Source organism: Lepus europaeus, chromosome 18 (assembly GCF_033115175.1).
Source record: "Lepus europaeus isolate LE1 chromosome 18, mLepTim1.pri, whole genome shotgun sequence".
NCBI classification, from domain to species: domain Eukaryota; kingdom Metazoa; phylum Chordata; class Mammalia; order Lagomorpha; family Leporidae; genus Lepus; species Lepus europaeus.
Window position 1 is genome coordinate 12,907,216 of NC_084844.1, and position 27,730 is coordinate 12,934,945.

Sequence of the window (27,730 nt, forward strand, 5' to 3'; positions counted from 1 at the left end):
GGAGAGATGGGAAGAGGCTGGGAGTGGGGAAGAGAGGCTTTGGACACCACCACTACCACCCCATCCCACTACTCTGCACACTCCATCATGAGGCCACCTGAGACACCCCATCAGCAGAGCCCCCCCAAGCTGGCCCACAGGCACCCCAGAAACACGCAGAAAAACACGTGCTGTGTGTGCTCGTGACCACTCAGAACCGTCCCAGTGTCTAAAATGGGTGTAAAACTTTTTTTCTGCCAAGGGCCACTTGGACATTTATAACATCATTCGCAGGCCATACAAAATTATCAGTTTAAAAGGTAGCTTGCTCTAGATTTATTGAATTTCAAGTCTCACCTGCAGTTGCCTTGGCAGGACCAGACCAAGTTATTTCACGGGTTGTATGCAGCCCATGGGTCAGATGTTCCCCACCCTTGGCCAAACCAAAAAGGCAAAACAAAATTGAAGGTCAGGAAGGAGTGGACAGAGCTACAAGAGCCTGAGACGCGTCACCCTGGCTGTGCTGCAGGTGGCGTCAGCGTCGAGCGCATGTCTGATCTCACTCAGGCACCAGAGACGTCGTGAGATTAGCCCTCTTACTGATTCACAAATTGAGATGATCCAGTTACTCCTACGGTTGAGGTGCCTAAGTCAGCACACGTGAGGCTGTTGCTAGGTTACCTGTGGAAAGAGCAAGCAAGCATTTTTCTTTTCTTTACTATTGTTGAAATTGGATTTTCCAGAAGCTTCCATTGTCTTTGAGGACTTTAATTCAGGATGTTCTTTTCCAGATGGGTGAAACCATACAGATGTGTTTCACTGGAGACCCTCAGATAAATTGTAGCAATTTGTTGATTTGATCAGGCCTGCCTGCCACGGTTACTATGGAAACCTGAGTACTTTCAGATGACCTTTTAGACACAAAATAGAAAATCTATGTGCCCAATATGGATTCTGCTCTTTTTTTTTTTTTCTGGTCCCTAAATAGCTTAGTTAATTGCTTTCTGAATTGTGTGGTGTTAAAGAAAATCTATAAAATGTACACCCACTGAAAGGGGGATGTATTAATGTTCGTACTTCAGATTTGTCTTAGAAGCAAGTCTTAAACCCGAAGTAGGATGAGGTTTCGTCGTGGAAATTGTTGTCACCCGCTCATTAGGTCATTGTCAGCCGAGGTTAGCTCACGCGGACGAGCCCAGTGACAGCCTGCGAAAGGAACAGTGTCATATTTTTGACTTGTCTGTAAGGGAGGGTGAGGGCACTCACGGCACAGCGTTGGAAATGTGTTTTCCAGTTTCATTTATCTTCGGGAAATGATTGCTTTTAGGAGACCAAAACAAGACTGCACATTCACGTTGTCTGTCCCATCCCAATGAGTGCCGGAAGTGCTGTGCAGAGCCTTCACTGGGCAGCCTTGTGGGTGGATGCTGCTGATTGAAGAAAGAGAACAAGCCCAATATTAAACGCTAGAAGCAGCTTGCCATGTGTACCCTGTTACTCACGAGAGATTGGGAAAGTACCAAGGATGCTCCCTTCTGCTTAGAGGAATCGGAAGGGCGGGAGACAGAGCCGCTGTCCTCTGGTTCAGTTATAAACATGGCGGCAGGTCCTTATTGGCTGCATCCCAGGCACCCCTGGCCCCCCTTCCCTGCAAAAGCCTTGAGTTAACGTGACACCACACATAATCTATTTGATGTCTTCCCCAAGGACTATGTCCTACAGAAAATCAGGATTGGGGTGGAGGAGTCCTTAGGACAGTCAGTCCCGGGGGTGCTGAACCCATGGGTGTCCTGGCAGAGGAGGCAGCAGCCTGTGTCCTGGACCCTTGCACTGCAGGCAGAGCACCTGGGAGGGGGCTCACTGAAAATGCAGAATCCCAGCCTCATCCCCGCATTTCCCTGAGGCATCTGTGTTTGCACACCATCCCCGGGTGATCCCTTGGCCCATTGAAGCGTGGAAGGTGCTGCTCAGATTCAGTCTCCCGGAGTGGTGAGGACAGATTCCCTTACCCAGTACGCACATTAAACAGAGCAAGGATCAGAACTGTGACCCACACCCAACCACCTACTTTTGCATATCCCATAAGCTAACAATGGTTGCAACATTTTTGGTTGGTTTAGGAATAATCAAAGCAGGGTAATAGTTGTGAGACAGAATTAGTAACGAGGTGCAATGCAAATTTCACTGTCCATAAATAGGGTTTTATCAAACCAGTCCATTCACGTTCACCCACACGTATGTTGCCTGTGGCTGCGCTACAAAAGAGGGTGTGGCCCCCAAAGCCTCAAATACGTGCTGTCTGATCCCGTACAGGGTTTACTGACCCCAGGATTGGTGGAGCAACAGAGCATCAGAACTCTGTTGGAGTGTCTCCTAGCGGACGGAGATGGAGGCACAGAAGGACTGTACTCGAGCTGGTTGCTGGGAGGACCCAGGCCTCCTGTGCAGGGTGACACTTCATGTCCCGTCCCTTCCCCGTCCCCCGCACCCTCCCCTGTGACTCCTGGTTTTCCAGCTCCCCTCCATGTGCCCACCATGCTCATCTCAGTACTTTTCTGGACTTGCTGGATGGTTAGCCCTGACCATCCCAGGGGAGAGGAAACAGCCCAGGACCTCTCCCAGATGGTAGGTGGATGAACAGGTATCTAGAAAAGGTGTCTGAGTCAGGCCACAAGTCAGTTCTTTGTCCGGGAACCTGTGTCTCCATCCTTGGACCCTGATCGAGCCTCACCACTGAAAAGACTATGTGGGGGGCTAGTATTGTGGTGTAGCGGTTAAAGCCACCACCTGCACCACCAGCATCCCAGATGGGCGCTGGCTCGAGGTCCGGCTGCTCCACTTCTGATCCAGCTCCCTGCTGATGAGCCTGGGAAAGCAATGAGCTCAGTGGCCGTCGTGTCCTCAGAACTTAACTGAAAACTGAATTCCACTAGGGCCGCACTGCAGCTCCCTGGCCTTTGCCACCTCCATGTGGAGCGGAGGAGCTCTGCTTCCTCGTCTCCACGCAGGCACCGGTGCAGTCCAGCACAGGGTCCCACGGAGCTCTTGCAGATGTGCAGGGGGAGACGTGTGAAGGGAGACTGGGCTGATTCCCCACAGAGGCCTCTCCTTGGGTTTGTTTTTGATCCAGAAGATCTGGGTCGGTCTGTGATGTCCAGGCATGAAACAGCCCGAGAGCTCTTTCTGAGTCCATTTGATTCTAAGAAGGACTGTCCGGGGCCTGGCGGAAGGCAGAGAATCTGTACAGAAATGGCACAGAGGTACCTCTCCCGGGGTTTTTGTCTCCTGTAGAAACAGGTGACCGAGTGCAGAGAGAAGCTAGAGGTAGAAACCTCCTGAAGTCGGTCTGTGTGCTCCTGGGGCATCTCAGCCAGTTCAGGGGACCCAGTACCCAGAGGTTGTTCAAGCAAGGATTGGGAGACCCCATCAGAAAGAAGCAGGAGAAATGTTGGATTGCATTTCCTCTAAGACTTGTTCCAACACCAAGATTCTAATAAGGATGGCTGTGTTGCTATTGTTAGTGCCTTTTGATCTTGCTGTGGATTAAGATCTCTCATCTAAAATAGAGTCTTTGGAGTTGGACTAAAATGGCCTATTTTGAGGACAATTATAAATAGATTTGTGATTACTGACTTAAAGGACCATAAGATGTAATAAGAGATAGTCTATCAGAACCTGTGAAGAGAGATAAAATAAACGGCTCAACCACTTTCCCATTTTAGCAGAGAAAGCTTTACAAGTAAAAAGGGTGTTCTGTTTGCCTCTGATCTCCCCGTTCAGGTTCAGGGCTGTGCAGACCCACTCAGGTCGTGGAAGTTTGGTTCAGAAACGCTCCCTCGCATTCACTCCCAGAAGGCACCTCACAGGCTGTGTGAACCGGTGGGATTAGTCCCATGATTCTGCATTTAGACTTCTCTGTGAAGATGGTCTCAACCTGTTCTCCCATTAGTACTTGAGGAATTAAAGTTATCCAGTCATAATGGGTTTCAAGCATTACAGAGAGAGGTAGAGACAGAGAGAGACAGAGATCTTCCATCTGCTGGTTCACTCCTCACATGACCGCAACAGCCAGAGTTGAGGTGATCAGCATCCAGGAGCTTCTTCTCCATCTCCCATATGAGTGCAGGAGTCTGAGAACTTGGTTCATCTTCTGCCACTTTCCCAGGCGCATTAGCAGGGAGCTGGGTTGGAAGTAGAGCAGCTGGGACTTGAACCGACGCCCATATGGGATGCTGGTGCTGCAGGCCAAGGCTTTAGCCCACTGTGTCATGCGCCAGCCCCCATTTTCTTTGGACAATAATTAAAAGGTGAAAAGAAGGCATAAGGAAAACCTCGTAGCCTGGCATCCAGTCCACCAGAACTTGGTTAACTCACAGTGACCTTGGGCAGTGATTCAGATTTGGCTGATAGTATTCATGGTGAGCGAATCTGATTTTATTCTGATTTGTTGAAGGATGACCATCTGTACATAATATTACTGACTACCTCACTGTGCGCTACGTCAAACACATGGGTCAACCAACGCCCTGTCATGTAGGTCGGCAACAGCCCAGTCCATGCTGTAGTAGAAGTGTTTGACATGAGATCACATCTTGTCACATAAATGTCACAAGGAAGAGGAGAGGAGGGTCCTAGCCCCTGTGGCTTGATTCTAGGCCTTTCATTCTTCAAGCGCCCCCCCCACACACACACACCAGGGGCTGGCTCAGACCCGCAGCTGGTGAACCCCCGGGTCATGCACATGCCCAGGTTCACCGTCCCGTCTCTGCCCGACCCTCCTGTGTCTCAGAACATCCGTCTGCTTCCTGTGCTCTCTGCACCGCACCTGTGCCCTGTGCTGTGTCCCGGGTCCTGATGCTTCTTGTGGAACTTGTTCTCTCGGATGTAGCCTTTCCCCTCGCTAGCCTAACAGTTTTTCTCCTTTTACAGAGATGTCATATCCACTTCTTAAAGGTAGTTCTTCCTCTTCCACTTGGCCTCCCACAGAAATACTTGCCACAGTTTTCGTGGCTGCTAAACCTCAGCCTCCGACCATGTCTCCCACCCCTAAGGATACTCTGTGCACCCTGTAGTTCAGATCTCATGCCTGCTCCTGTCTTAGTCCATCCGGGCCTTTCCCAGCGGCCACAGCCCTCCAAGGAAGAAATGAGAATGCGTGTGTGTTGATGACCAAGAGAATTTATGACTTCCCTCCTTGTCAGATTCGGGTAATTTAAAAATTTACCATGGAAATATTGATTAAAGGTAAATTCAACTCTATTTTGAAAGCATCAAATGAACAGAAAGAGTGCATCTTTAGACTGGCAACTCATTTCCTTTCTTTCCATCACTGGACGTGTTTTAATCACATATTAGCTGTGATTCATTTCAGTTTCATAGAGGCATGAGTATGCGATTAATGTGGTACACGTACACTACATGAATGCCTTCATGTGGAATACATGTGCCATAATATATCAAGTCGTCAGATTGGTCCAATGTCCTTTTCATGCCTAAGCTTTTCTCACTGTATTCCATTTTTTCCTCATTTTTAAATTTTTTCCCAACTCATTTAGTTGCCGCAACCTAATCAACCAACGGTTCTATTCTCAGACTATCCAGTAGAATTTTGCAAGTTGCATGTAGATTATTTTTAAAGCATAGTCTGTTATTTCTGGCAGCACCACTGTTTTCGGGAGAGCTGATTAGAGCCGCGTTCCAGCCGCACTGTCAGTGAGACAGCTCTAAATGGGCGCTTTGGGCATAGCAGTTCAGACTGTGGTTGGGATGCCCACCTCCCATACCAGGGTGCCTGGGCGCAAGTCCTGGCTCCGACTCCCAGTCCAAGCTTCCTGCTAACGCAGACCCTGGGAGGCAGCCGGTGACAGCTCGAGTGGTTGAGTCCCTGCCGTTCTTTGGTGGCTGCAGGCATTTGTGGAGTGAACCGATGGATCAACACTCTCTCTGTTTCCCTTCCTCTCAAATAATTGAAAATAAAGTCAGCCCTAGATGGTTGCGGTATGCTCCTATTGGAACGAACTAGGAAATGTACACCCCCAACATCTGGGTGAACAATGTACCAGGGGCACCCCACCTCCCACTGCAAGCTGGGATCCACGTGAAACACTGCCTTAAAAGCTCTGACCTAACGGAAGAGTCTGATACATAATGATCGTGGGTCTAGCACTTGGATCTGAGACCAGAGCTAGGTCCTCCCCAGGAGATTGTGACCCTGAGATAGCAGAACAGGGAGAGAGAGAAATGTCCCTGTGGCTTCCCAAGTCTTGCAGAGTGGGGCAACTGTTGTGTGCAAAGACTTTCTCCTTCCATGACCCGTGTCGCCAGCACCATCCTGTTGTGTGTGTTTTGAGCCTTTGTCACACAACAGGCGGCATGGTCCCTTTGGAGGGACGTCTCTGGAAGTCAGCCCCATGGGAACGCACCGGGCCCCAGGGCTGTCTCCTCCCACGGTAGAACCTTCCTGCATGCGCAGAATCTCCCAGGGGAACAGCAGGCGACACCTGTTGAGAAGGGAACAGACGAGCCCTCTGCACAGGGGAAATGAGTCATGTGCTTGGGCCCGGCCCCTGAGTGTGACCCAGACCTCCCCATGAGTGTGACCCAGACCTCTCTCAGCTGTGTGGCGTGGCGTGCCTGTACCGCATATCTTTGTCATCCTGGAAACTATCATTCCAGGAGGAATCACATGAAGAACAGGGAAGTATTTCACCACACATGGAAAGCCAGGTGCTGGCCTAAAACTCGATGCAGCTGAAAAGGGGACTAGAAAGAGGGAGAGAAGAAGAGAGGATCAGGACATGGCCCTCACCCTCGGGGCCCCTCCAGCAAGTGCACGGCAGCTCCTCCCAATGCCATCTCCCGGGAGGGGCTGGCCCCTCTTCCAGACTGTCCCTTTGTGCCTTCCTGCCAGATGGTGTGCTCACACCCTTACCGTCCCCGGAAGCAGCACAGTGGCAAGGCTAAGTGCTTGACTGCCTGGGTTCGAATCCCAGCTCCACCATTTCCCCACTCTTATCACCTTGGACCACGCAGCTCACCTCTCTGACTTGAGTTTCTCCAACGCTGAAATGGACGGGATACAAGTACCGACCTCATAGGTTGTTGGGAGGACAGAACGAGGACTGTAGGAGGTGCTTGGAACCGTACTGGCTGCATCTGGGTTTGCCGTGGCCGTCATTCTCCCTGCTGCCCACCCCCTAGGAATTAAGAACCATGGGCTTTTCCCTATTGCAGTGGCCGCTGGTCACCGTGCCTTGCTCTCTTCTGGGAAATCAACCCCTTGTGTTCTGACGGAGCCACCCCAGGGCCCCCGGTGGGAGCCCCTGGTTGTGCATCAGACACCAAGAGCCCAGCAGGTAGGGGCGTACTCCCCACTGCTCCGGCTGTGCCTGCAGTGATGCAATGGGGCTGCCCTGCACTTATCATGACCCGGCCGGTAAGCTGTCTGCCAGCAGAGCCTCTTTCCCGGCGTGCTCTGGGCTGCCACATCCTGCACCATCTGCGATGGGTCTCGGTCAGGGAAGGAACTCAGATTATGCCACCGTGAACGAACCCGCAGACGAGGGTGTACTGGAAATCCACCCCGGCCCCGGCAGCGAGTTGGAGAGTGCCCTCGCTTGCTCACACCTCTCCCAGCGGCATCGCTCCCTGGCCATCAGCACATCTCCACCTGGAGGCTTTGTCTGAGAAATGCTTGTCAGCAGTCAGTCTGGCTGGCCCTGGGACCATTCCCCTCTCATTCTGCTCCCTGGCAGCAGCTTGTTCTCTGCACCTGCAGGCCGAGGGGGGCAGTTTCAGTCCATCGCACAGCCAAGGAAGCTGGGCTTCGCATTCCAGTCCACACGTGGTGGACCCCAGGCGCCGCGCTCATCACCACGCCCGGCACTCCAAGCTCCCCTGTGAGCCGATCCCCGCAGAGAGCAGCCCCGCCTTGGGAGCAGGTGTCCCCGTGAGCTCTAACGAGGTCCCTGGCTTTTAAGCGCTGGTGTGGTTTTGAAACGGTCTGTGAAGACGGGATGAAATCACCAATTATGGAAATGTTGTGCTAAGTGTAATGGCCGTCGGCCCCACTTTCAAAATGTTTGCTCTGGTCCCAGAAGACAGTGCAAGAAAAATTCCAGTGCAGTGGCTGCGCGGATGTCCGCAGCACCTCAGGAACGGGGCGTTATCTCCATCCTGCCTCGGCCAGGCCGCAGCTGCTTTTTTAAAAATTTTTTAAAAGATTTATTTATTTATTTGAAAGGCGGGGGGGGGGGGGGGGAAGAGGTCTTCCATCCACTGGTTCACTCCCCAGATGGCTGCAATGGCCGGAGCTGCATCAATCAGAAGCCAGGAGCCTCCTCTGGGTCTCCCATGTGGGTGCAGGGCCCAAGCACTTGGACCATCCTCCACTGCCCTCCTGGGCCACAGCAGAGAGTTGGATAGGAAGTGGAGTAGCCGGGTCCTGAACCGACATCCATATGGGATGCTGGCACTGCAGGCGGTGGCTTTACCCGCTATGCCACGGCGCTGGCCCCAAGGCTGCCGGTTTGAGCCGCCTGTGCCTTGTACCTGTGGCCCTGCTCATCTTCCCTCCCATGGAGGGGACTATCCAGAACCTTCCCCCGGGACCCAGCTTCATTGACAGCTGTGGTTCGGGTGTGTGTTTCACTTATTTTGTTTTCATTGACCTCAGGAGCTTCCACTCTGTGTTCCTTTAGCTGCAGCCGAGTGGCCCCAGCAGTGACTTTATCACCGACTTCTGCTCCCATGTGACTGTCGTCGTCTCACACTATTTTCCAGGTTATTCTTTGTTTCTGCCTTAAAGGGAGATGCAGGATCTCTGCCACCACTCCAAGGCCCTCACTGCCCGCCTCTCCTTCCCGCCCCCTTCCTCGACCTGTGACTTGCAGATTATGGGCCCACGTGGGAAGGGCTGGAAAGATCCAGGAGGCACAGACAAGTCGAGAACTGTGTCGGTTTGTTCCTAAAAATAAAACTCTTGGAGATGCTAAAACCCACTGCAGGTTTCCGGAGGCCCCACAGTTCCAGGGCCACGTCAGCGATCGGGTCATCATCTCCGGCGGTACAGCCGGGACAGTTCCGTTTCGCCTCCTTGTGCTGCTTTGCGGCACCAACTGGGCCTTTGCCTCTGTGGGCCCATCCAGTGAGCCTTAGGCACAGTTTCGCTGTAGGATCCTCCCAGAGTGCAGTCACGCCGGAAAGTCTGTGCCACAAGAGGGCAGTAAAGATTCAGGAATGGAAAATTCTTGGAAAGGCTGCACACCACAGGGCCTGGGATCTTGGCCTGGATCTCTCTGGAGTTTCTAAGGGGCCTGATGATGAGTCCATTGCTCCACGTCTCCAATCTCTCTGTGGCCCTAGGGCATCATCAGGGTGCTAGAAAGGCAGTGTGCCCAGGGCTCCTCTGGGTCTAGATGGCTCCTTGGCCCCTGCTTTGTTGACCGTTTCCTAGCCACTGTGTTGGTAGTAGCGGCGTATTCCCCACTTCTAAGCAGTCCTGCAGACTGTCTGGAAAGCCATTTAGTTTAAATGCCTCCATGAGTTCACGTGGCTCCTGACCCGGCCACAGTCCCCTCATAGCCTGCCTGGGCGGAAAAGGAATCTGTTTCAAAACACTAATCAGCACCCGCAAATACTCATAACCACATATTGCAGCCACGTCTGTTCACAGTTGAACTTGGGTAGGCAGACGTCGAGGGTGTGCCGCCAGCTCCCTGGTACAACCAAGATGACTTTTGCAGAGGGAAAAACACAGGGGGGTCGGTTCTGGGGGACCCGCATGGAAGCCTGGACTCTTAGCCGGTGGGGAGAGCTAGGGGCAGCACGCTGAGCACGTGAGGCAGGTCTTCTTCCTCCACAGCCCGCCTGACAGCTGTGGAGAAGACGTAGCAGGTGCTAGCAGCAAGCCCTCCATGGTGTAAAAAAGAGCCAAGCACTTTGCTCTGTTTGCAACATCTGGCCAAGCACCATGAAGCCGCCTGCCCGTGCCACTTTCCTCCCTGGAGTGTGGGCTCGGTCGCCATGACAACGGAGGCCTACCAGGCTTCCTGCAAATTTCATTTTTAACAGCCCCAGCAGCTTCACTGGATGTGCCCGTAAAAATATTTCTCATTAAGAAAACGACTTCATGCGTTTTCCCCGAACGCTCTGTTGAATAAGCATGCAACGCACCGCACTGTTGGGTCACAGAGCTGCTTGGTCCCAACAGCATGGACAGGAGGGGAGAGGAACTCGACTCAAGGCGCATCTGAGGTCCTCGGGGGGCCGCTGTTCCCACGGGCTGTTTTATTTCCATCTTCGCTGTAAGGGAAGATGCGTGGTTTGAGAGCACAGGACGGAGGCGCACACAGCGACAGCACCCAGCGGTGCCGCGATGGCAGAGCTGGGTGGGCCTGGAGAGCCAAGGGTGTTTATGCTCTGGACCTTCCTGGGACAACTTGGCCGGCCTCTGATGGGGAGGAGGAGGAGGAAGAGCAGCAAGGCCCAGAGTTCTGGAGTCACAGCCCAGGAGAAACCCTGGTGTAGACACTCAGCCTCCTGGGTAGGAGGTGGTGCTTATCTCCAAGTTCCTTTCGAGTTCTGAGCGCTTCCTGCTGTTGTGCAGCCACAAGGTTTCCGTGGTGGAAGAGCACTTGCAACACAGCAAGCAGCTCACAGCACACGCAGGGAAGAGCAGGTCGCGGGCAGGGTCATTCTGCTGATGTCGAATAAGAGGACCACAAGAACATGGATGTTTGCCACCACGACGTTGGCAAAGATTATCTGTGGGTGACAAAAAAATATGCATATTTGAAGTCTTTTTTTTTTAACTTACCCCATGCCTATAAAATTTTCTAAAATGAACATCTATTAGTTTTATAACAAAAAGCAGTTTTGGTATAAAAATTATTTAAAAGCAGTCATTTTGCCAATTTTGTTTTTTTTTGAAAGACAGAGAAAGAGAGATCTTCAATCCTCTGGTTCACTCCTCAAATGGCTACAACAGCCAGGGCTGGGCCAGGCCGAAGCCAGGAGCCAGGAGCTCCATCCAGGCCTCCCACAGGAGTGTGGCAGGGACCCACGTACCTGAGCCATCGTCAAGTACTTGAGCTGCCTCCACGGCAGTGTACCAGCAGGAAGCAGCCCTGGAAGCAGAGTAGCGGGGACTCGAACCGGGCATTGTGACGGGGGCCAAGGGCCTCCTAAACCGTGACTTAAACACCCCATAAATTTTTATTTTATTTTTTAGTAATGCCATCTGTCTTTTGAAGAACGTCGTATGAAAATGAACTGCCTTCCCATGCACTCATTGGTTCATCCCGACAGCGGTGGAGGAAGGAGACCATGCTGCAGACACTCCCCTAAGCCCTGGAGATAGGCAGTGAACCAGCGCCCCCTGCAGTAGAGGGAGAGAGAGTCAAGTAGAGAAAATCCAGCTGGCAGTGAGGAGAGTGGGAGGGAGCTCAGACCACAGGGAGGGGCTGTTGGGAGGGGAGATAAGGTGACCGTGAACGGGGTCTGGGGATAGAGCATCCAAGGGGAGGGCCTCCGTGAGCATCCTAGAAGCAGGACGTGCAGAGGCAGCTGTGTGCTTTGCATGGGCCAGAGGTGAGAAATCAGCCAGAGAGAGAAGGGTGCTGGGCATTTGCTTGGCTCCAGCTGTGCTCCCCGGAGGTTGCCACAGGCCTTACGTGGCATCATGTTACCCATTGTCCAGTTACAAGGAGGCAGGAGAGGTCACGACGTGGGCGGTTAGAAGCGCACAAGGGTGCCTAGAACATCCCAGCAGTCTCGCTGGAAAGGCCTTCCCAGTTCCTCTGCGGCTGTCTGTCTCGGAAGCCCTTGATCTCTCTTTAACACTGCAGCGGGTGCAGGTAAGCGTAGAGTTGGAGCTGAGGCGCTCGTATGTGGTGTCGCTGTTTCTGCAAACCACGTCGTGTGTGTGGAACAGCACTGGGAGCTGTTTGTCTTGTTTGCCAGGGCCATGCATATTGGCCCTAGACATGGAACATTGCCATTGTGCCAAAAAAATTATAGGAGAAAGCCACGGTCAGTCATTTGCTCCTACAATCGGACATCGCTACCCCGTCTGCCCTAAGTAGCTTAGAGGTAGAAAGAACCTTCCATCACGGTCAAGGTCACCTCCATCCTTACTGCTGACTCTGAAAAATCTATGAGTCAGTGCCGCCATATTGTTAAACATGCAGTCACAAAAGAGCCCAGAACACACACGTGTGAAGTAGAATGTGGCCGGACGTGGACCTCACCTCGGAGGGTTCCTTGGAGGTCCCATGACTGCAGGAGAGGCCCCTGGGAGACCTGGAGGCGCTGTCCGCCCGGGCGTTCTCCCTGCACCTGAATCTTTGGACTTGGGTTCGTACTGGAGATAAACCAGCCCCTGTAGGAGGAATTTCCAGGCTGACGGGTGCCACAGGTGAGGCTGGTGATTGGTGCCAGCACCCTTCCCTGTGTCTTTACGCTGGGTCTGATTTTCCCATCGACCACAGCTGGTGTGTGTTCATACAGAACTCAAACACTGCAGAGCACCACAGTGTGCAGAAAAACCACGCGCCCCTGCTATTTCCATATGTCAGGCTGTCACACCTCGGCGTCTGTCAGCTGTTTAGGGTCACAGGGAGCAAATGTCTCCTGCCAGTATGTCATTTGGTGCCACCCCTCTCAATCTCAGCTTTAAAACACCCTGGAGCTGAATGTGGGGAGCCTCACTCAGGCCCAGCAGTTCATCCACACTGACGGTTTTGAATACACGTGGCCTGTGAGCACGTGGGTTACCATGGGCAGGTTCACCTTGTGAGGTTTGCTTGGCAGAACGCCCACCACAGAGACCCTGGAATTGTGAGCACCTTCGAGGGTTGCAAGCCATTGAGGCTTTTCAAGACTATCTGTGGTGGAAAGCAAGGTGCATTTGGTTATAGTAACTTTTCTAATTCGGAGTGGACCCTGCGTGGTCTCACAGCCTGGCGCTCCAAGTGGCAGCCCAGAGCCAGACTCGAGCAAATGCCACAAGCCACCACCTTGTAAGAACCCTGAAAAGTCTGCATTCCGAGTTGTTAATCACAGACAGTAAAACATGTGCTCTAGTCTAATGAAGAAAGAGCTGCAGCGTTTAAAGTCACTTTTATTCTATTTCACAAAGTTATAGATCACAGATGCCATTTTTGTTTCCTTTTATAAAAAGTTTCTGTGCCATATTAACAAGTCAAAGTCTTTTCCTATAACAGACTTCACCCAGCCCTTGGAGGAGGATGGGGAGAGCAGGCACGTTCCTAAAAGCACTCCAGAAATCAGGGGAAACAGCTGCACCTGAGATCTGTCCCCACTCTGGTCCTCCAGGAGGGCGGGGGAGCCCACGGGCCGTGCCTGGAGGTCCCCAGGCGTCATGAGCCCCTGTGACGCCCCTACACAGCATCACACAACTCTGGGGGTCTCGGGCTGTCTCTGTCCAATTTCTGTCGCTCTAACAGAGCACCGGGAACTGTTTTATGAAGAGCAGGGGTTTATTTAGCCCACAGTGCTGGCATCTGCATGGCTTCTGGTGAGAGAGCCCCAGACAGCTTCACCTCGTGGTGGGAAACGGAAGAACAAGGGTTGGAGATCGGGGCGGGGAAGCACGCCAAAGGAGAGACGGGGCCAGACTCCGAGCGTGGCTGACCTGTTCCTGCAAGGAGAGAATTGCCCATCTGAGAGGGCTCCACCCCCACAACCCAGCACCCTGGCACCCTCCAAGACCCTTACGTTGGCAGCTACCCTGCAACAGGAGCTTCAATGGGCACCAACTGTGTTCCTAGCACAGCGCAGGGTTTGTGGTCCCTGAATCTGCCTGGCAGACCCTGACCCAGGCAGTTCACGGTTGCTCACAGAATACCAAAGGCCTTTGGTCCATGGTCAGGGCGCGGGTGTGTGGTGGGAGCCTGAAGCCTGGAGAAAAGTGGCCACCGCGTCTCCCTCCCCAGACAGAAGAGACAGGGAAAGGGTGCGGTGTACGGTGCGTCACTTCACCTGTAGCACGGCCCAGCGGCACAGTCTCACTCCCCGTGCCTTACAGCTCAGGAGTCGGGAGCTCAGAGAGGCCGCAGCACTCAGTGAACGTGCATAAGGCCAAGGCTGGGTCCCAGCTCTGGGGAGTCCAAACCCAGGGCTTTTCTAGGATTGCCCTGGAGTTCTCTAGCGTTGAAGATTGTAGAAAAAAAATTAATTGTGCACAGGGACTAGCTGAAGATCTGCGTGTTTTGATTCAGGTCTGGAATGTGGTTTTTTTTTTTAAAGATTTATTTATCTGAAAATCGGAGTTATACAGAGAGAGAAGGAGAGGCAGGGAGAGAGAGAGAGGTTGTCCATATGCTGGTTCACTCCCCAATCAGCCACAATGGCTGGAGCTGTGCTGATCTGAAGCCAGGAGCTTCTTCTGGGCTCTCATGTGGGTGCAGGGGCCCAAGGACTTCTCAGACCATAGCAGAGAGCTGGATTGGAAGTGGAGCAGCCGAGTCTCGAACTGGCGTTCATATGGGATACTGGCACTGCAGGCGGCAGCTTTACCTGCTATGCCACAGTGCTGGCCCCTGGAATGTGCTTCTGATAAGCACCCAGGTGATGGTCCTTTGGAATAGCAGATGGCCAGGCTGGCCAGAGCCCCACATGCCACAGGAGGAAGCAGGCATCCACTGATTCTATGAACAGCGGCTTCACCAAACAGAAATCCTCCCTAACTGCTCCCGGCGCTTCAGATCTGTGAGCTGTGTGTGGGTTTTTTCATATGTGATTGTGGAAGCTTCTGAGAAAGTAAAATTAATATGTTTGTACCTCTTTCTGGTAACTTTTTTTCTAAATTATAAGAGCAGGGACTGACACTGTGGCATAGTAGGCTAAGCCTCAGCTTGTGGTGCCGGCATCCCATGTGGGCACCAGTTGGAATCCCGGCTGCTTCTCTTCTGATCCAGCTCTCTACTATGGCCTGGGGAAGCAGTGGAGGATGGCCCAAGTCCTTGGGCCCCTACACCCATGTGGGAGACCCAGAAGAAGCTCCTGGCTCCTGGCTTCAGATTGGTCCTCTCTGGCCATTGCAACCATTTGGGGAGTGAACCACCAGATGGAAGACCTTGTCTCTCCCTCTCTCTGTAACTCTACCTCTCAAATAAATAAATAAAATCTTTTTTTAAAAATGGGCAAATGAGAATACCATTGTAGGTCCTCTCCTTTAAAACTTGGACTTCCTGGTTTTTCTTTTATTTTTTTAAGATTTATTTATTTATTTGAAAGAATTAGAATGAGAGGAGGAGAGAGATGAGGGGAGAGAGAAAGGGAGGGAGGGAGAGAGGTGTCTTCCATCCTCCGGTTCACTCTCCCAGATGGCTGCAACATCCGGGGCTGGGCCAGGGCAAAGCCAGGAGCTAGGTCTCCTCATGGGTGGCAGGGGTGGGCCATCTGCTGCTTTCCCCAGACCATGAGCAGGGAGCTGAATCAGAAGTGGAAGAGACGGGACACGAACTGGCGCCCATGTGGGATGTGAGCCCCTGGTTTTTCTTGTAAATGGCCACGCAGGCCAGAATCACTGTGGGGCAGGTGGCTGGAGGACTGGGTGGTCCCACAGCTGAGGACCCGGGTGGTGGAGTCGTGACTTTCTCACAAGTCTGTCCTGAGATTCCTCCCACCCTGTGCCTTGGGTCTATTGGTCACTCCGCCGTCACAGACCAGGTTCTCCTCAGGTGCAGAGGGTGCTGTGGGTTCACGGGCTGCCAACTTCTCACAGGTACCACGTTTCCTTCTGCAAGTCCAACTCCTGACTTAGAACAGAACGCTTCTTCCCATGCCCCTGCCCGGCAGCCTCTCCCCTCAGGCCGAGAGGAGCCGCTGATGTACGAATGTACCCTCAAATGCCTTCTCTCGCCCACCCCACCGCCACCTCCAGGTGCAGCCTCCAGCCAAGTCCCGGTGCACTCCTCTCTGCCATTCTTTCCCTGAAGAAATGACCGATTGTTTTTCCCACCTGTGCTTGTTGTTTAGAAAGCCAAGCTGGGGCCCGCAGGCAACAAGGTGATCAGTCCCTCGGAAGACAGGAAGCAGCCGTCCAACAACCTGGACCGAGTGAAGCTCACCGACTTCAACTTCCTCATGGTGCTGGGGAAAGGCAGTTTTGGGAAGGTATGGATGGCCGTGTGCAAGGTAGAGGGGCATGCAGGGATCGTGGGGGGTGGGGGCTGCTCTTGGAGGTTTCCAGAACAGTCCACTAGGTTTCCCTGCTGTTCATGCACATTGCCCCATGTTTCCTGCTTGTTGCCTGAAAAGCCAACCGTATCCAAAAAGCTGCAGCAGGAGTACCACAGAACGAGCATTCCAGAATGTTGGCTGCATACACGTTGACCTAGGGTGAGCAGAGGTAGCCATTCAGACACTGGGACAGGGTCTTCCACAACCAGGCTCGCTGTCTCCTCACTTCTGCAGCCACGACTCGGGATGCACCCAGGAACCCAGTTCAGTCCTGCCCTCTTCTTGGTCCGGGCTCCCAGCTCATGGGTTCATAAAGCTCAGTCGCATTTCACCCCAAGGATGCTTTTAGCCAACTGTGCGTGATTCCAGATTGGTCCCCACACACGAGACCGACCGTTCCTTTCGGCAGCCAAAACAGCGCCATCCCATGGCAGCAGCCTACACGGTACACAGAGAGCAGCAGCTCCAAAGTCGGATGCTGCAGGGGTTCGGCTTGTGGAATCTGCACAGAGGTTTTATTCCTGTGTTCCCATCACACATCTATACCTTTGCATCAGCTGTCACTGAACCGTCACCTGGCCCTGCCGCAGGCCCAGAAGTGATCGGCCGGCCCTCGGTCTGTTCCCAGGTGATGCTGGCGGACAGGAAGGGCACGGAAGAGCTGTATGCCATCAAGATCCTGAAGAAGGACGTGGTGATTCAGGATGATGACGTCGAGTGCACCATGGTGGAGAAGCGGGTTCTGGCCCTGATGGACAAGCCGCCCTTCCTGACACAGCTGCACTCCTGCTTCCAGACCGTGGTAAGGACCCCGGGGTGTCGTCTGGGCAGCGTCTGAACCAGCGCACGCCGCGGGCAGGCTGGAGATGGCAGGACTGGGAAGCAGGCCGTGGGCACGGGGCAGCTCTCACCCCTCTGCTGTGGGTAGCTTGGGGGCATCTGGCTCTGTGACGTCCTCTGCACAGAACCTTGGCACTCATTCCGTTTAGTTCAAGTGGGCCCCCCATGTCTACAACTTCTCCATCCTCAATGCCAAGCAACCGTGGGTCACAAATATTTGGGGAGAAATTGCATCTGTACTGAACACATCCAGACTTTAGTCTCGTCCTTATCCCCTATCTACAGTGTTGTAAGTGCCCAAGAGCTGGCTTAATGTATTCAGGAGGATGTGTGCAGTTCTAGGCAAACACTTGGCCATTTTATATAAGGGACTTTGGCACCCAGGAGAGCCCTGGAACCAATCCCTCAGGGACACCAAGGGATGACTGTAGATGCAGGGTTTTCTTGTGCTGACTCAAGAGAGATGAAAGCAAGAACTCACTCGCAGCCCCGGCTGTTTAAGACCCCCAGTCCTGCTGCAAGGCATAGTACTGGGATGCTGGGAGACTCAGTTTCATAAAGTACTGCACTGGTGTTTAACGACACACAGCACCTGCATTGTCCAGACAGTGAGCACTAAGAAAGATGCACACAGGAAATCCAAATGATACTAGTTGCTGTGAAAATCCTTGGGACCAACGTGGTGGTACAGTAAGTTAATCTTCTGCCTGCATCACTGGCATCCCATATGGGCACCGGTTAGAGTCCCGGATGTTCCACTTCCAATCCAGCTCTCTGTTATAGCCTGGGAAAGCAGTAGCAGATGGCCCACATTCCATGCATCCACATGGGAGACCTGGAAGAAGCTCCTGGCTCCTGACTTTGAATCAGCCCAGCTCTGGCTGTTGCGGCCACTTGGGGAGTGAACCAGCAGATGGAAGAACTTTCTCTCTGTCTCTCCTGCTCTCTGTCTGTAACTCTACCTCTCAAATAGATAAAGCCTTTAAAAAAAAAAGATTATATTGTTAAAAACAATTCTATTAAATTCAAGTTTTAGCCCTTGCACACAGCCATACGTAGCCAGTTAGCCATAGCTGCTTTTGCACACAATAAAGGCGGAGTTCAGGACAGCATTTGCGAGGGGCCCACGGAGCCTAAGATATTTCCTGGTGGCCCTTTAAGGAAAAAGGTTGCTGAGCCCTGCCTTAGGACAAAGAAGCAACTCCAGAGCCCTGGTCAGCCAGCGGAGGGCTTGCTAGTGGCGCCTAGGAAGTCCCACAGCGAGGCACTGCCAGACAGCCTGGCCTACTCAGAGCCTGTCCCTTTTACGCGCAACTCACTAGCTGCCCTGGCCACTGGTGATTATTTTCAGCTGCTCGCTGGTCAAGACACTCACTTTGTATCGTCTGTCTTTGAAAACTCTGGGGAGGCGCCCCTCCAGGCTTTTGGGCGTCTGGACTTTGGGAACCTTGAACTGGCAGTGCAGCCACAGCCTGGGTGCACAGTGGAAGCTGCAGGGCCAGGCGCCGGCCACTGAGTGGCAGCCTCGCTCTGGTGGCGCCAGCAGCTGCCCCAGTCCCTGGCAGAGCCGAGCAGCACAGCGGTGCCCTAGGAAGAAGAGCTGGGTCTCTGAATCCCAGCCCAGCCCCTGTAACCCTGGTTACACGGCTCTGGAAAGCTACAAAGCAGAGAAACAGAGGAAATTTAAGTTCATAATAGGAAAGCTGGGGAGGGAAACCCCCAGGGCTGCTTTCTGGCTGTTAGCACCAGTTTCATTTTTTTTTTTTTTCTGCCTCTGCAGCACTTTCATGTTTAACAACCTCTGTGAAATGGGGATGTTTGCTGGGAGAGAGCAGAGGTCAGCTTTTACCTTGTGGGCTGTGCTGTTGTTTTTTTTTTTTGAAAGGCAGGAGTTACAGAGACAAAGAATGAGACAGAGCTCTTCACTTCCCAAATGGCTTCAATGGCTGCAATGGCTGCAATGGCTGCAATGGCTGCAATGGCTGGGGCCGGGCCAAGCCAAAACCAGAAACCTAGAACTCCATCTGGGTCTCCCACTTGGAGGCAGAGACCCAAGCACTCAGGCCCTCTTCCACTGCTTTTCCCAGGGGCGTTAGCAGGGAGGTGGCTGGGAAGTGGAGCAGCCAGGACTTGAACCAGCACTCAAATGGGATGCTGGTGTTGCAAGCGGTAGCTTGACCTCTGTGCCACCATGCTGGCCCCACTACTTGTTATGTCACTGCTAGACCCCTCCACCCCCCCCCCATCTGTCCCCAGCACTGTGTTCTCATAAACACACAGACTTGGTGGGTTCTGTAAGGCAGATCTCCGTGGTGGGGCCAACATGTAGCATACCAGGGACAGAAAGCACAAAGTCAATACTGGGGCATATTGTGGTTGCAAAAGGGCATTTATCGTCATAACAGCCTGTCCACTTATGGTCCGCCCTCTCCCCTGCCCAGTATCACTGAGTGTGTATGATCCTCGCCCCGAACCTCAGCCAAGAGACGTGTATTCAGAGGCACCATTCAGGCACGCTGTAACATCAGCATGGATGTGTACTAGGTACTGCACACCAGCCACCGAGAGGCACTAGTTCAAATGAGATTGGCAACCAGCGTGCACCCTTCGTACTGTCCGTAGGTCAGAGATGCGTTAGTGAGGGAACTTAGGGAAGAATTGGAAGCCGTTAACACCCTAGAGAGTGTACATCACCCAAGTGGAAGACACCTGGACAGCTGACAGTTCAGAGTCACGACTTTGTACTTCCCACAACACGTATGTGATAGTACTTGCTCAGCCCTTAGCCTTTCTTTGGGGGAACGAACGTTTTGAGGCACCACAAATGGAGCGGGTCTGCCCATGCAGCATGCGTTACACTCACGAGAAAGCCAGACGTGACCCGTGAGGCGGGAGGGAGCCCCTGCTCATGTGTGGGCCTTGATCTGCAGGACCGGCTGTACTTTGTCATGGAATACGTCAATGGCGGAGACCTCATGTACCACATCCAGCAAGTGGGAAAGTTCAAGGAGCCACAAGCAGTGTGAGTACTGATGTTAAGTCCCTTACTTCAGACAACCCAGTCCTCTCGATGGGGGGGGGGGGGGGGGGGCTTCTGCCAGGTCAAATATCAAAGGGTAGCTCTGCTGTTGGGGGTGGGCCCTGTGACCTCCCAGGGGGCAGGTTTATTGGCAGTTTACGTCTGTACCCGAGGCCGTAGGGGGCACTCTCCCTGATTAATCAAGTTAGCAAATGTTCACAGGATGTTGGCCAGCATTCAAGCTCCAAGATAAAGCAGATGAAGTTTTGGCCGGCATGGGATTACCTGCCCTGGGGAAGATTAGCTGAAGGTAGAACCGGGAATTCTTGGGTAGCAAGCTTAAGAGATGTGAAAGGGGATTTCTCTGCTTTTATTTTTGCTTTAGTTTTCAGAAATACCTGCCTTTATCCCCGTCTCCCACATTGCTGGTTACAAAGCATCGAGATGCTCGGATTGGAGACCAGCTCAGAGCTATAAAGAACAGATAGCAGGAGCTGCCTCGCAGCCTGGCGTAAAGGGGTCTTAGCCATGGCCTTTCGTTGTACTTCTGTGGCAGGAAAGGTTTTTTGGAAATCACATAACAGCCACCTGCAGTCCCATTCCTCCTCGTTCCCCGCCATCCGTGAGGAGTTGGTCTCTATCGTGGCAGGCTTCTTGGCCCTGTGTATAGGGACGCGTGTGCTTATTTGAAGCCTCCTGGGTGTGATAAATGCACAAGCACAGATTCTCAGACTTCAAAGACTCCCAAATGGCATGCAGATGCTAAAACATCCTTTGGCATTTCCTCTGCGTTTCGGATATTAACCTATTAACGATTTTGAAGTGAGGGTGGTAACTGCTTTTTTATGATGAATTATTTAACAGGGTAAACTCAAGTATAAATCATGGTGTGCGTCCCATTTATGCCAGCACTTGGGGAGGAGTTGAATAAACTCCCTAAAGAATCCATTACCCACTAAGCTGTGGTTGTCATTTCAAACACCACCGCCCTCTCTTCTCCACTCTTACTCGAGACACAGGAAGGTCTGACAAGTGTCCGATCTTTAGACAGCTATCTTAGAAAGTACCTTGTAGACAGTGAATTACCTGTCCACCCTACCCAACGAGAGCATCCCTGCCTCACTGACTGCCGGCCGGACCTTCTCAGGGGAGTGGGTAAGAGGGCAGAGGAGGGAAGGGCCAGGACTTGGAAGGACATGGGTGGGTGACACAGATGTCTGAAAACCTTAGAGTCTTGCCTTCCTGTATCTCTTTGACACTGGACTTGAGGGTTAAGGGAATCTACAAGTGCAAAGAATCAAACCAGCAACCTGAAGCGCATTTTCTTTTGCAGATTCTATGCAGCAGAGATTTCCATTGGGCTGTTCTTCCTTCATAAAAGAGGAATCATCTATAGGTGTGTATCAAAGCTCTCCCAGCACGGGGACTTCAGGTGCCGGGCTGATTCCTGCCAGCGTAATAGAGACCCATGGTGACCCGCTTTCTCTGCAGCCTGGGGACATGTCAGTCACCGTCTGATGTCTTAGACCTCAAAGATTTTATATCTGGTTTCCGCCCTCACATTTTTCTCTCCACCACCAGCTTCTTCCTCTGCCTTTTATTTGGAGCAGAGGTCAGGGAGCAGTGGGTGCTAAGTTTCTGTTACACTCATACACGCTCACTGGGAGAAGGACATGGGGACCTGGGGAGAGGCAAGGGAGAAAGTGTTGGATTGAGCCCTGGCTGTTGTTAGTTGCAGTGAGAATCTGGTGCCCAAGCAAGAACATCTTCGGTGTCCATTGAGGAGTAATGCAGGGGACGTGTGGCCCAAGGCAGAATGGAAGGGACACCTGTGTGGCACAAGGAGGTAGTTTTAAGCCTATGACTGCACAAACCCGGCTGTGAGGGTGTCAATAGGTTAAATAGTTGGAATCGCTCCAAAACTAACTTGGAATCCCTGGATTCACGGGCACAGCCAAGATTGGAAACTATAAGTTCAGCTGTTCACTCATTCATTCAGTTTGCATTTAGGGACCTGCCGTATCCCAGGCCCTGTGCTGGGCTCTGAAGTCCCTGCTCCCTAGGGACTTAGAGTCACCGTGGCGTTGCGATGGCAGCCAGCCAAACGCCCATCTATTCCACCGGCTCCTGAGGAGGGGTCTGACGCTTACCTGCTTCCTTGCAGGGACCTGAAGCTAGATAACGTCATGCTGGACTCGGAAGGACACATCAAAATCGCTGACTTTGGGATGTGCAAGGAACACATGATGGACGGGGTCACCACCAGGACCTTCTGTGGGACTCCAGATTACATCGCCCCGGAGGTAGGGACCCCAGTAGGACAGCACTTTGGAACCGCAGACCCCACTCCCTGCCCGCTGGAAGACTTTGTGTGTCCCTGGAGCTCCCGTCTCTGTTGCACGTGTGTGTGAGCGAGGGTGCGTGATCAGATGTATTCCTTGCATAGCCATGGTCAAAATAGTTGAAGAAGCACTGTTGGGTGGCGAGAGCTTGTGAAAAATACCCTGCCTGGAAAAGCTGACTTCGAAGGTGGTAGCAAGGATGGCTTTGTAACAACATCCGGATGGATTAGTGCTCTGAAACACACGCTGTATGTTTGCGAGCAGAATGCTCCCGGGATCCGGATCCTTACAGCAGTGGCCATGGGGCTCTGCCTTTGTGACAGCACACACCAACACACCAGGGCTTTTTTTTTTTTTTTTTTTACACTACTTTGTGATGCTTCCTACATGCTGGTGACAGAACAGGTCGTGTCACCTGCGTTGCTGTAGCCAGTTCTCTGTCCACACCCAGCCCTGAGGATGCAACAGTTTTTTTTCCAGTTGGGCTGGGAAGCAAAGGTGGCCGAGGTCTCTCCCAGAGCCCTCACACCCGCCGTGGGCAGCAGGTCTCACATTTAGTCAACACTTTGTCCCATGCATTTATCCGGGAGGCAGTGAGGAAGACACACGCTCAGGAGCCAGACAGCGTGAGCTATGCCCCTAACTGTTGTTTCCAGACTGTGGGAGCTCGGGGGCGAGTTCCTTAGCCCCACGGAGCCCCCGTTTCTACCCTGGCAAGTTGGGGCTCATGACAGCCTCCGTGTAGACTCGCTTTGAGGACTCCAGTGTCTCAGGTGAGATTCTGCGCCTGGCCTGACCCGGGGTAGCAGTCAGTATTCCAGAAGGGGGAGCTGGTGTTTACGCCCTTGGGAAGGGCCTTTTCGGCCTGGAAACAGAGCGTTCACTTAGAAATTTGAATTCGGAATTACAGAAGACGAGGTGATACGTTACTTGATGGGGTTCCCAAAGCACTCTCGCGTTAGCATCTCCCTGCATGGCTGTCCTTTTTCTTAGACATGAAGACAGAGAGGGGACAGGACCAGTCCCTCCCGATGTGGGCTCCGTTCTGAGGCCTGCCTGCACCCAACAGGCACTGAGCTAGCTGAGACAATGATCCTTGTGGGCTCTGTGTGACAGCCCGCCAGATAACACAGAAGCCCGGGGACACGCTGGGGATGGCAGCATTTCCAGGGGTCAAGGTAGCTTTGAACTTCATCTCCTTTAAGACCAGGGCTCCAAAGATCAAACGGCTTCTTGTGTTCAGCAAGGAGAACTTTTCCGTATCATTGAGGTTTGTTGGCCTGTGTTGTCCCTGGCCTTTGTCCTTTTTGGTTGGTAATACTGGGTGGAGAGTCTCCTGTCACCATAGCAACAAAGAAGCCCAGATTTGCCAGCCTGAAACAGAAGTGGAAACGCAGGGGCAACACAGATTCATCTTCTCGCAGTCCAGGAGCCCAGGAGCCCAGGGACCCAGAATCGCTCTCAGGGCTGGTTCTTCCTGGAAGCTTTCAGGCAGGGGGCATCGGAGGGGGACCGTCTCCTGGCCTTTTCCAGCCTTTAGCAAGGGTGGAGAACCTTCTTTTTTCTGCCCAGGGCCATCTGAAGGTTTATAGCATCATTTGGGCCATGTACAGTTACCAACTGAAAAAATCAGCCTGCTAAAGAGTTGTTGAGTTTTGAGTCCCACCTGCAGTGGCCTTGGTGGGCCAGACCCAGTGATTTCGTGGACCCGCAGGCCGAGCGTCCCCCACCGCTGCTGGGGCTGCCCACGTTCTCAGCTCTTGATACCACGCGGCAGCCTCCAGTCTCTCTCTGACCTTCTCGTGGATCCTGTGATGCTCTGGGTCCATGCAGTGACCCGGGAATCATTTGTCCCGAAATCCTTGCTGCAGCCTCTTTTCTGCCACGTCGCAGCAGTGTTCTGGGCGTAGGGCTGTGCGCATCTCGGGAGGGGGTGACATTAGTCAGCCTGTCTCACTCATGGTGCTGGCATTCTGTGCAGGCCACTCTCCCCGTCTTCCTCCGACAACCACGGGGAACCACACTTGTCACACATCTCCGTAACTTTGGGCCTCTTTGTGCACAGAGAATACTAATCTCTCACTCTACATAAACTCCTCTCCAACGTCCTCATGCCTCTCCATAGAGCCGCTGCACATGCCATAATAAAGGGTGCGACTTCTGTGTATTGAGTGCCTACTGTGTGCCAGGCTCCAGGTGCGTTTAGCCCTTATCACGAACCCATGCTCCAGGTGAGATGACCGAGGCAGTAAACACCCATGTAGGACCACAGCGCTAACAAATGCCAGACTTCGGCTTCAACCCCAAGCTCAGGCCGTCTTCAGACCTCCTACCGCTCCCTACAACGGGACCCATCCGAGCACTTCCACCATTGCATGCACCTACTGTGCCGAGCCCCAGTGCCGCTGGGAATACAGCACGTCAGGGAGGGGCCGTGCAGCTTAGAAGAGGTGACAATCGTGCAAACAGGCAGGACCCGAGAGCTGTGTTTAGATCCCAGTTGAATTTCTTAGAAAAATAAAATGAACCATGGCACTGCGGGGAGCTCAATCAATAATCACTTCTGCTTGTTCCGCCTTCTGCTGGCATCCCCTAGAGCATTCAGGAATGTGGCCTTCGTGGCCACAGAGACAGCAGATGGGTTCAAGGCTCCAGAGCTGGCTCGGAGGTTAAAGTCGTCCCGTCCTCTGTGCGAATCTTCTCGTCAGGCAGAGGCAGGATAATTGTCGAAGCTGGCATTTTCCTTGATAGGCAGCGCAGAGGCTTGAGTGTTTATGGTTATTTGTTCAAAAGCCCTGGAATCGATTAACACTCCGGCGTCTCCTTAACCTGCACAGACAGGCGGAGACGGGCAGCGTGTGAGCGGGTGTGAGCGGGTGCCCACGGAGGAGGCACAGGGCAGCGGGGGAGTCCCGAAGCAGACACAGGGGCCTCTGCTTTGGCAGGGAGAGGACGCCCCAGGTCCTTGAGTGGAGAAGGCTGAATGAGAAAGCTAAGTCCAGTTTCACTCCCCCCTGCAAGTCAGTTACTCGGAGGCAGGAGGGGCCGGCCCGGGTTGGCATCAGACCCCGCACTTTCCTGGCACGGAAAAGGCGGCAGGCGGGGCCTCTGCTCCTGGAAGTGTCCTTCTACTCCCCTTTGCTGCGTGGGAGCCGGGCTTGTTTAAGCGGGGCCAGGGGTAGGCCAGACCACGCACCGGGCCAGCTGCTCTGGGCGCGTCCTCTGATGGGTCACATTTCACACCTGAGCAGAGTCAGGCAAACCAGCCGGCACCAGGCGCAGGTGAGAGTGTTGCATCACCTGCAGGCTCTTGGGAGAAGGAGCAAACTGAGCGCTTGGCAGAGACGGTCTTGTCGCTGGCAGCCCGTAGGGGCCCGCCGGGACTGGAGTCGGGGGCCCAGTCTGGGAGTCGTGCCCAGCTGTTAATCCCGGCACCCCCCGGGTAACCAGGGATGAGGCAGCAGTCGGAAGCTGCTGCCCAGCCCAGGGCACTGGTCAGTGGGCACTGGCACTGCTGTGGGCCTAGGGGTGTCCGGCCAGAAGGGGAGCCCCGAGGAAGGACCTGCAAGGCGGGCCTTGGTGCTGGAGCTGGTTTAGAATGGTGATTGCAACCCAGGAGATGTGGGTACAGAGACGTGGTCAGGACATAGCATTCTTAGCCACAACAGCCCCTCTACCTGGCTAAGAGCCCGAGAGGAGACACTTGGGGGTGTGGTGGCCCACCCTGTAGCCAGCTGCCTGTCAGCACAGGGACAGAGTCCTGTGGGGGTGAGGATCGGGTACGATCAGGGAGCTGGAGACGGGTCCTGGGTGTGGCTCCTGGGTCCCGGCCCCGCAGAAATGCCAGCCCGGCGGTGCCTGTGACAGCACCCGGATGTCTGCATCCCATGTGACATCACCTAATTGTGCTAGCTGGGCTCTAACCCAACAGGGAGAGTGAAAAGGACTGCAGGGGAGGTTTCCGCGATGGGCCGTCAGCTGGGACCTCCCTTCTGGAGGGGTGCAGGATCCCCCGTTCAGGGCAGATGGGAGAAGAGGGACCAAGAGACTCCTGGGAGGGAGGAGAACTGGAGAGCTGTTGGTGGGGGGCTCCGAGGAAGGCAGATGCCGTGGGACACAGGTCGGGGAGGTGTGGCAGGGAACTGGCCACCAGGAGCCTGTGGTCCCTGAAAGAGCAGTGCCTGTGACAATGAGCCTGGAGTTGACAGTGAGCCCTAGCAGGCAGGGGGGCACTCGGAGGGCTTTGAATAAGGGTGGGGGTGGGGGCAGTGAGAGGGGCAGAAGGCAGCCTGGGAGCAGAGCTGGGGATATCGCTGGGAGCCCGGATTCCACAAGGGCCCTAAGATGCTTTGTCCTCTGCTTCCTCGTCTGCCCCCCTCCCCCACTCTTCCCCATCTCACCCACCCTGATCCCCAGCACACCTGGGCGGCTTCCCTGCCACTCCTCAAACTTCCCACATGCCCACCTCCCCCTGGGCTGTGCTTCCTCCCGTCCCCCCTTCCCTGTGCCCTGCCCTGAGTGCCCAAGTGGTTCCCCGATTCACCTCCTTCAAGTCTTCATCCAGATATCAGCTTGCGTAGGTCCCCTGGCCTGGCAGACAGGGCACCTGCCTGGGAGACGAAGGCCGTGGAACCCAGAGAGTCAGGGACTCCAGCGTCCAGTTACTGGGCCGTGACAGGTGTGGCACTGAAGGCACGGGATGCGGTGCCAAGGGGCCACGTGGACTGAAGCCAGCCAGTGAGTCAGGGGCCCCCAGTGTGTGTGTGTGAAGGTTGATGGGGCATCAGCCCAGGCACCCCACAGCTAGTGCTGTCCCCAGGGGAAAGGGCTGTGTTGAGGGATGGGGAATCTAAGATCTGATGAGAGAATAACTCTGTGTTCTGCCCACCCAGGCGGTCAGGCGGTAAATTAGCACTTGCCAAACTGCCAAGGAAGGGGGTAAAGGAGAGCCGGGAGGGAGCAGGCACTGGCCAAGGCCCCTCCGAGAGGAGCTGGGTGCAGACAGGCACCAAGCACAGCACGTGGTTGAAGACAGAGAGCGATAAACCCAGGCGGCTTGCTCTCCATCAAAGGCCAGTTCCCCTCCGCATGGGGTCAGCGTCCAGGGGCTACAGCACCACAGGCCAGCCAGGGCCTGGCTTTCCTTTGGGGTCTTCTGGAAGCTGTGTGCTTCTCCCCATTTCTTTTCAAGAGTTCTTCTCATGGTGATTCTCCTGGCCGTGGAGCTCAGTCAGCCCAGCCCCGTTCTCTGCGGCGTTCGGGTCTGTGGGACAGCTGATTTCCACCTTGCAGCTCCCCCTGCAGAAGGAGCCGGCCCCTGGGGGACCTGCAGGGACTCTCTGAC

The 27,730-nt window shown here is 53.8% G+C and overlaps 1 protein-coding gene across 3 annotated transcripts in view; it reads left to right on the forward strand.

The window, feature by feature from the left end:
* PRKCA (protein kinase C alpha) overlaps window positions 1–27,730 on the forward strand; it is a 420,895-nt gene that overhangs the window by 360,540 nt on the left and 32,625 nt on the right. For all 3 annotated transcript variants that reach the window (XM_062175255.1, XM_062175253.1, XM_062175254.1), the window contains 5 exons: window positions 15,982–16,119; window positions 16,814–16,987; window positions 19,956–20,047; window positions 21,378–21,440; window positions 22,209–22,347. In XM_062175255.1, coding sequence (XP_062031239.1) covers window positions 15,982–16,119; window positions 16,814–16,987; window positions 19,956–20,047; window positions 21,378–21,440; window positions 22,209–22,347 — 606 coding nt within the window. The remainder of the gene's footprint in view (window positions 1–15,981; window positions 16,120–16,813; window positions 16,988–19,955; window positions 20,048–21,377; window positions 21,441–22,208; window positions 22,348–27,730) is intronic.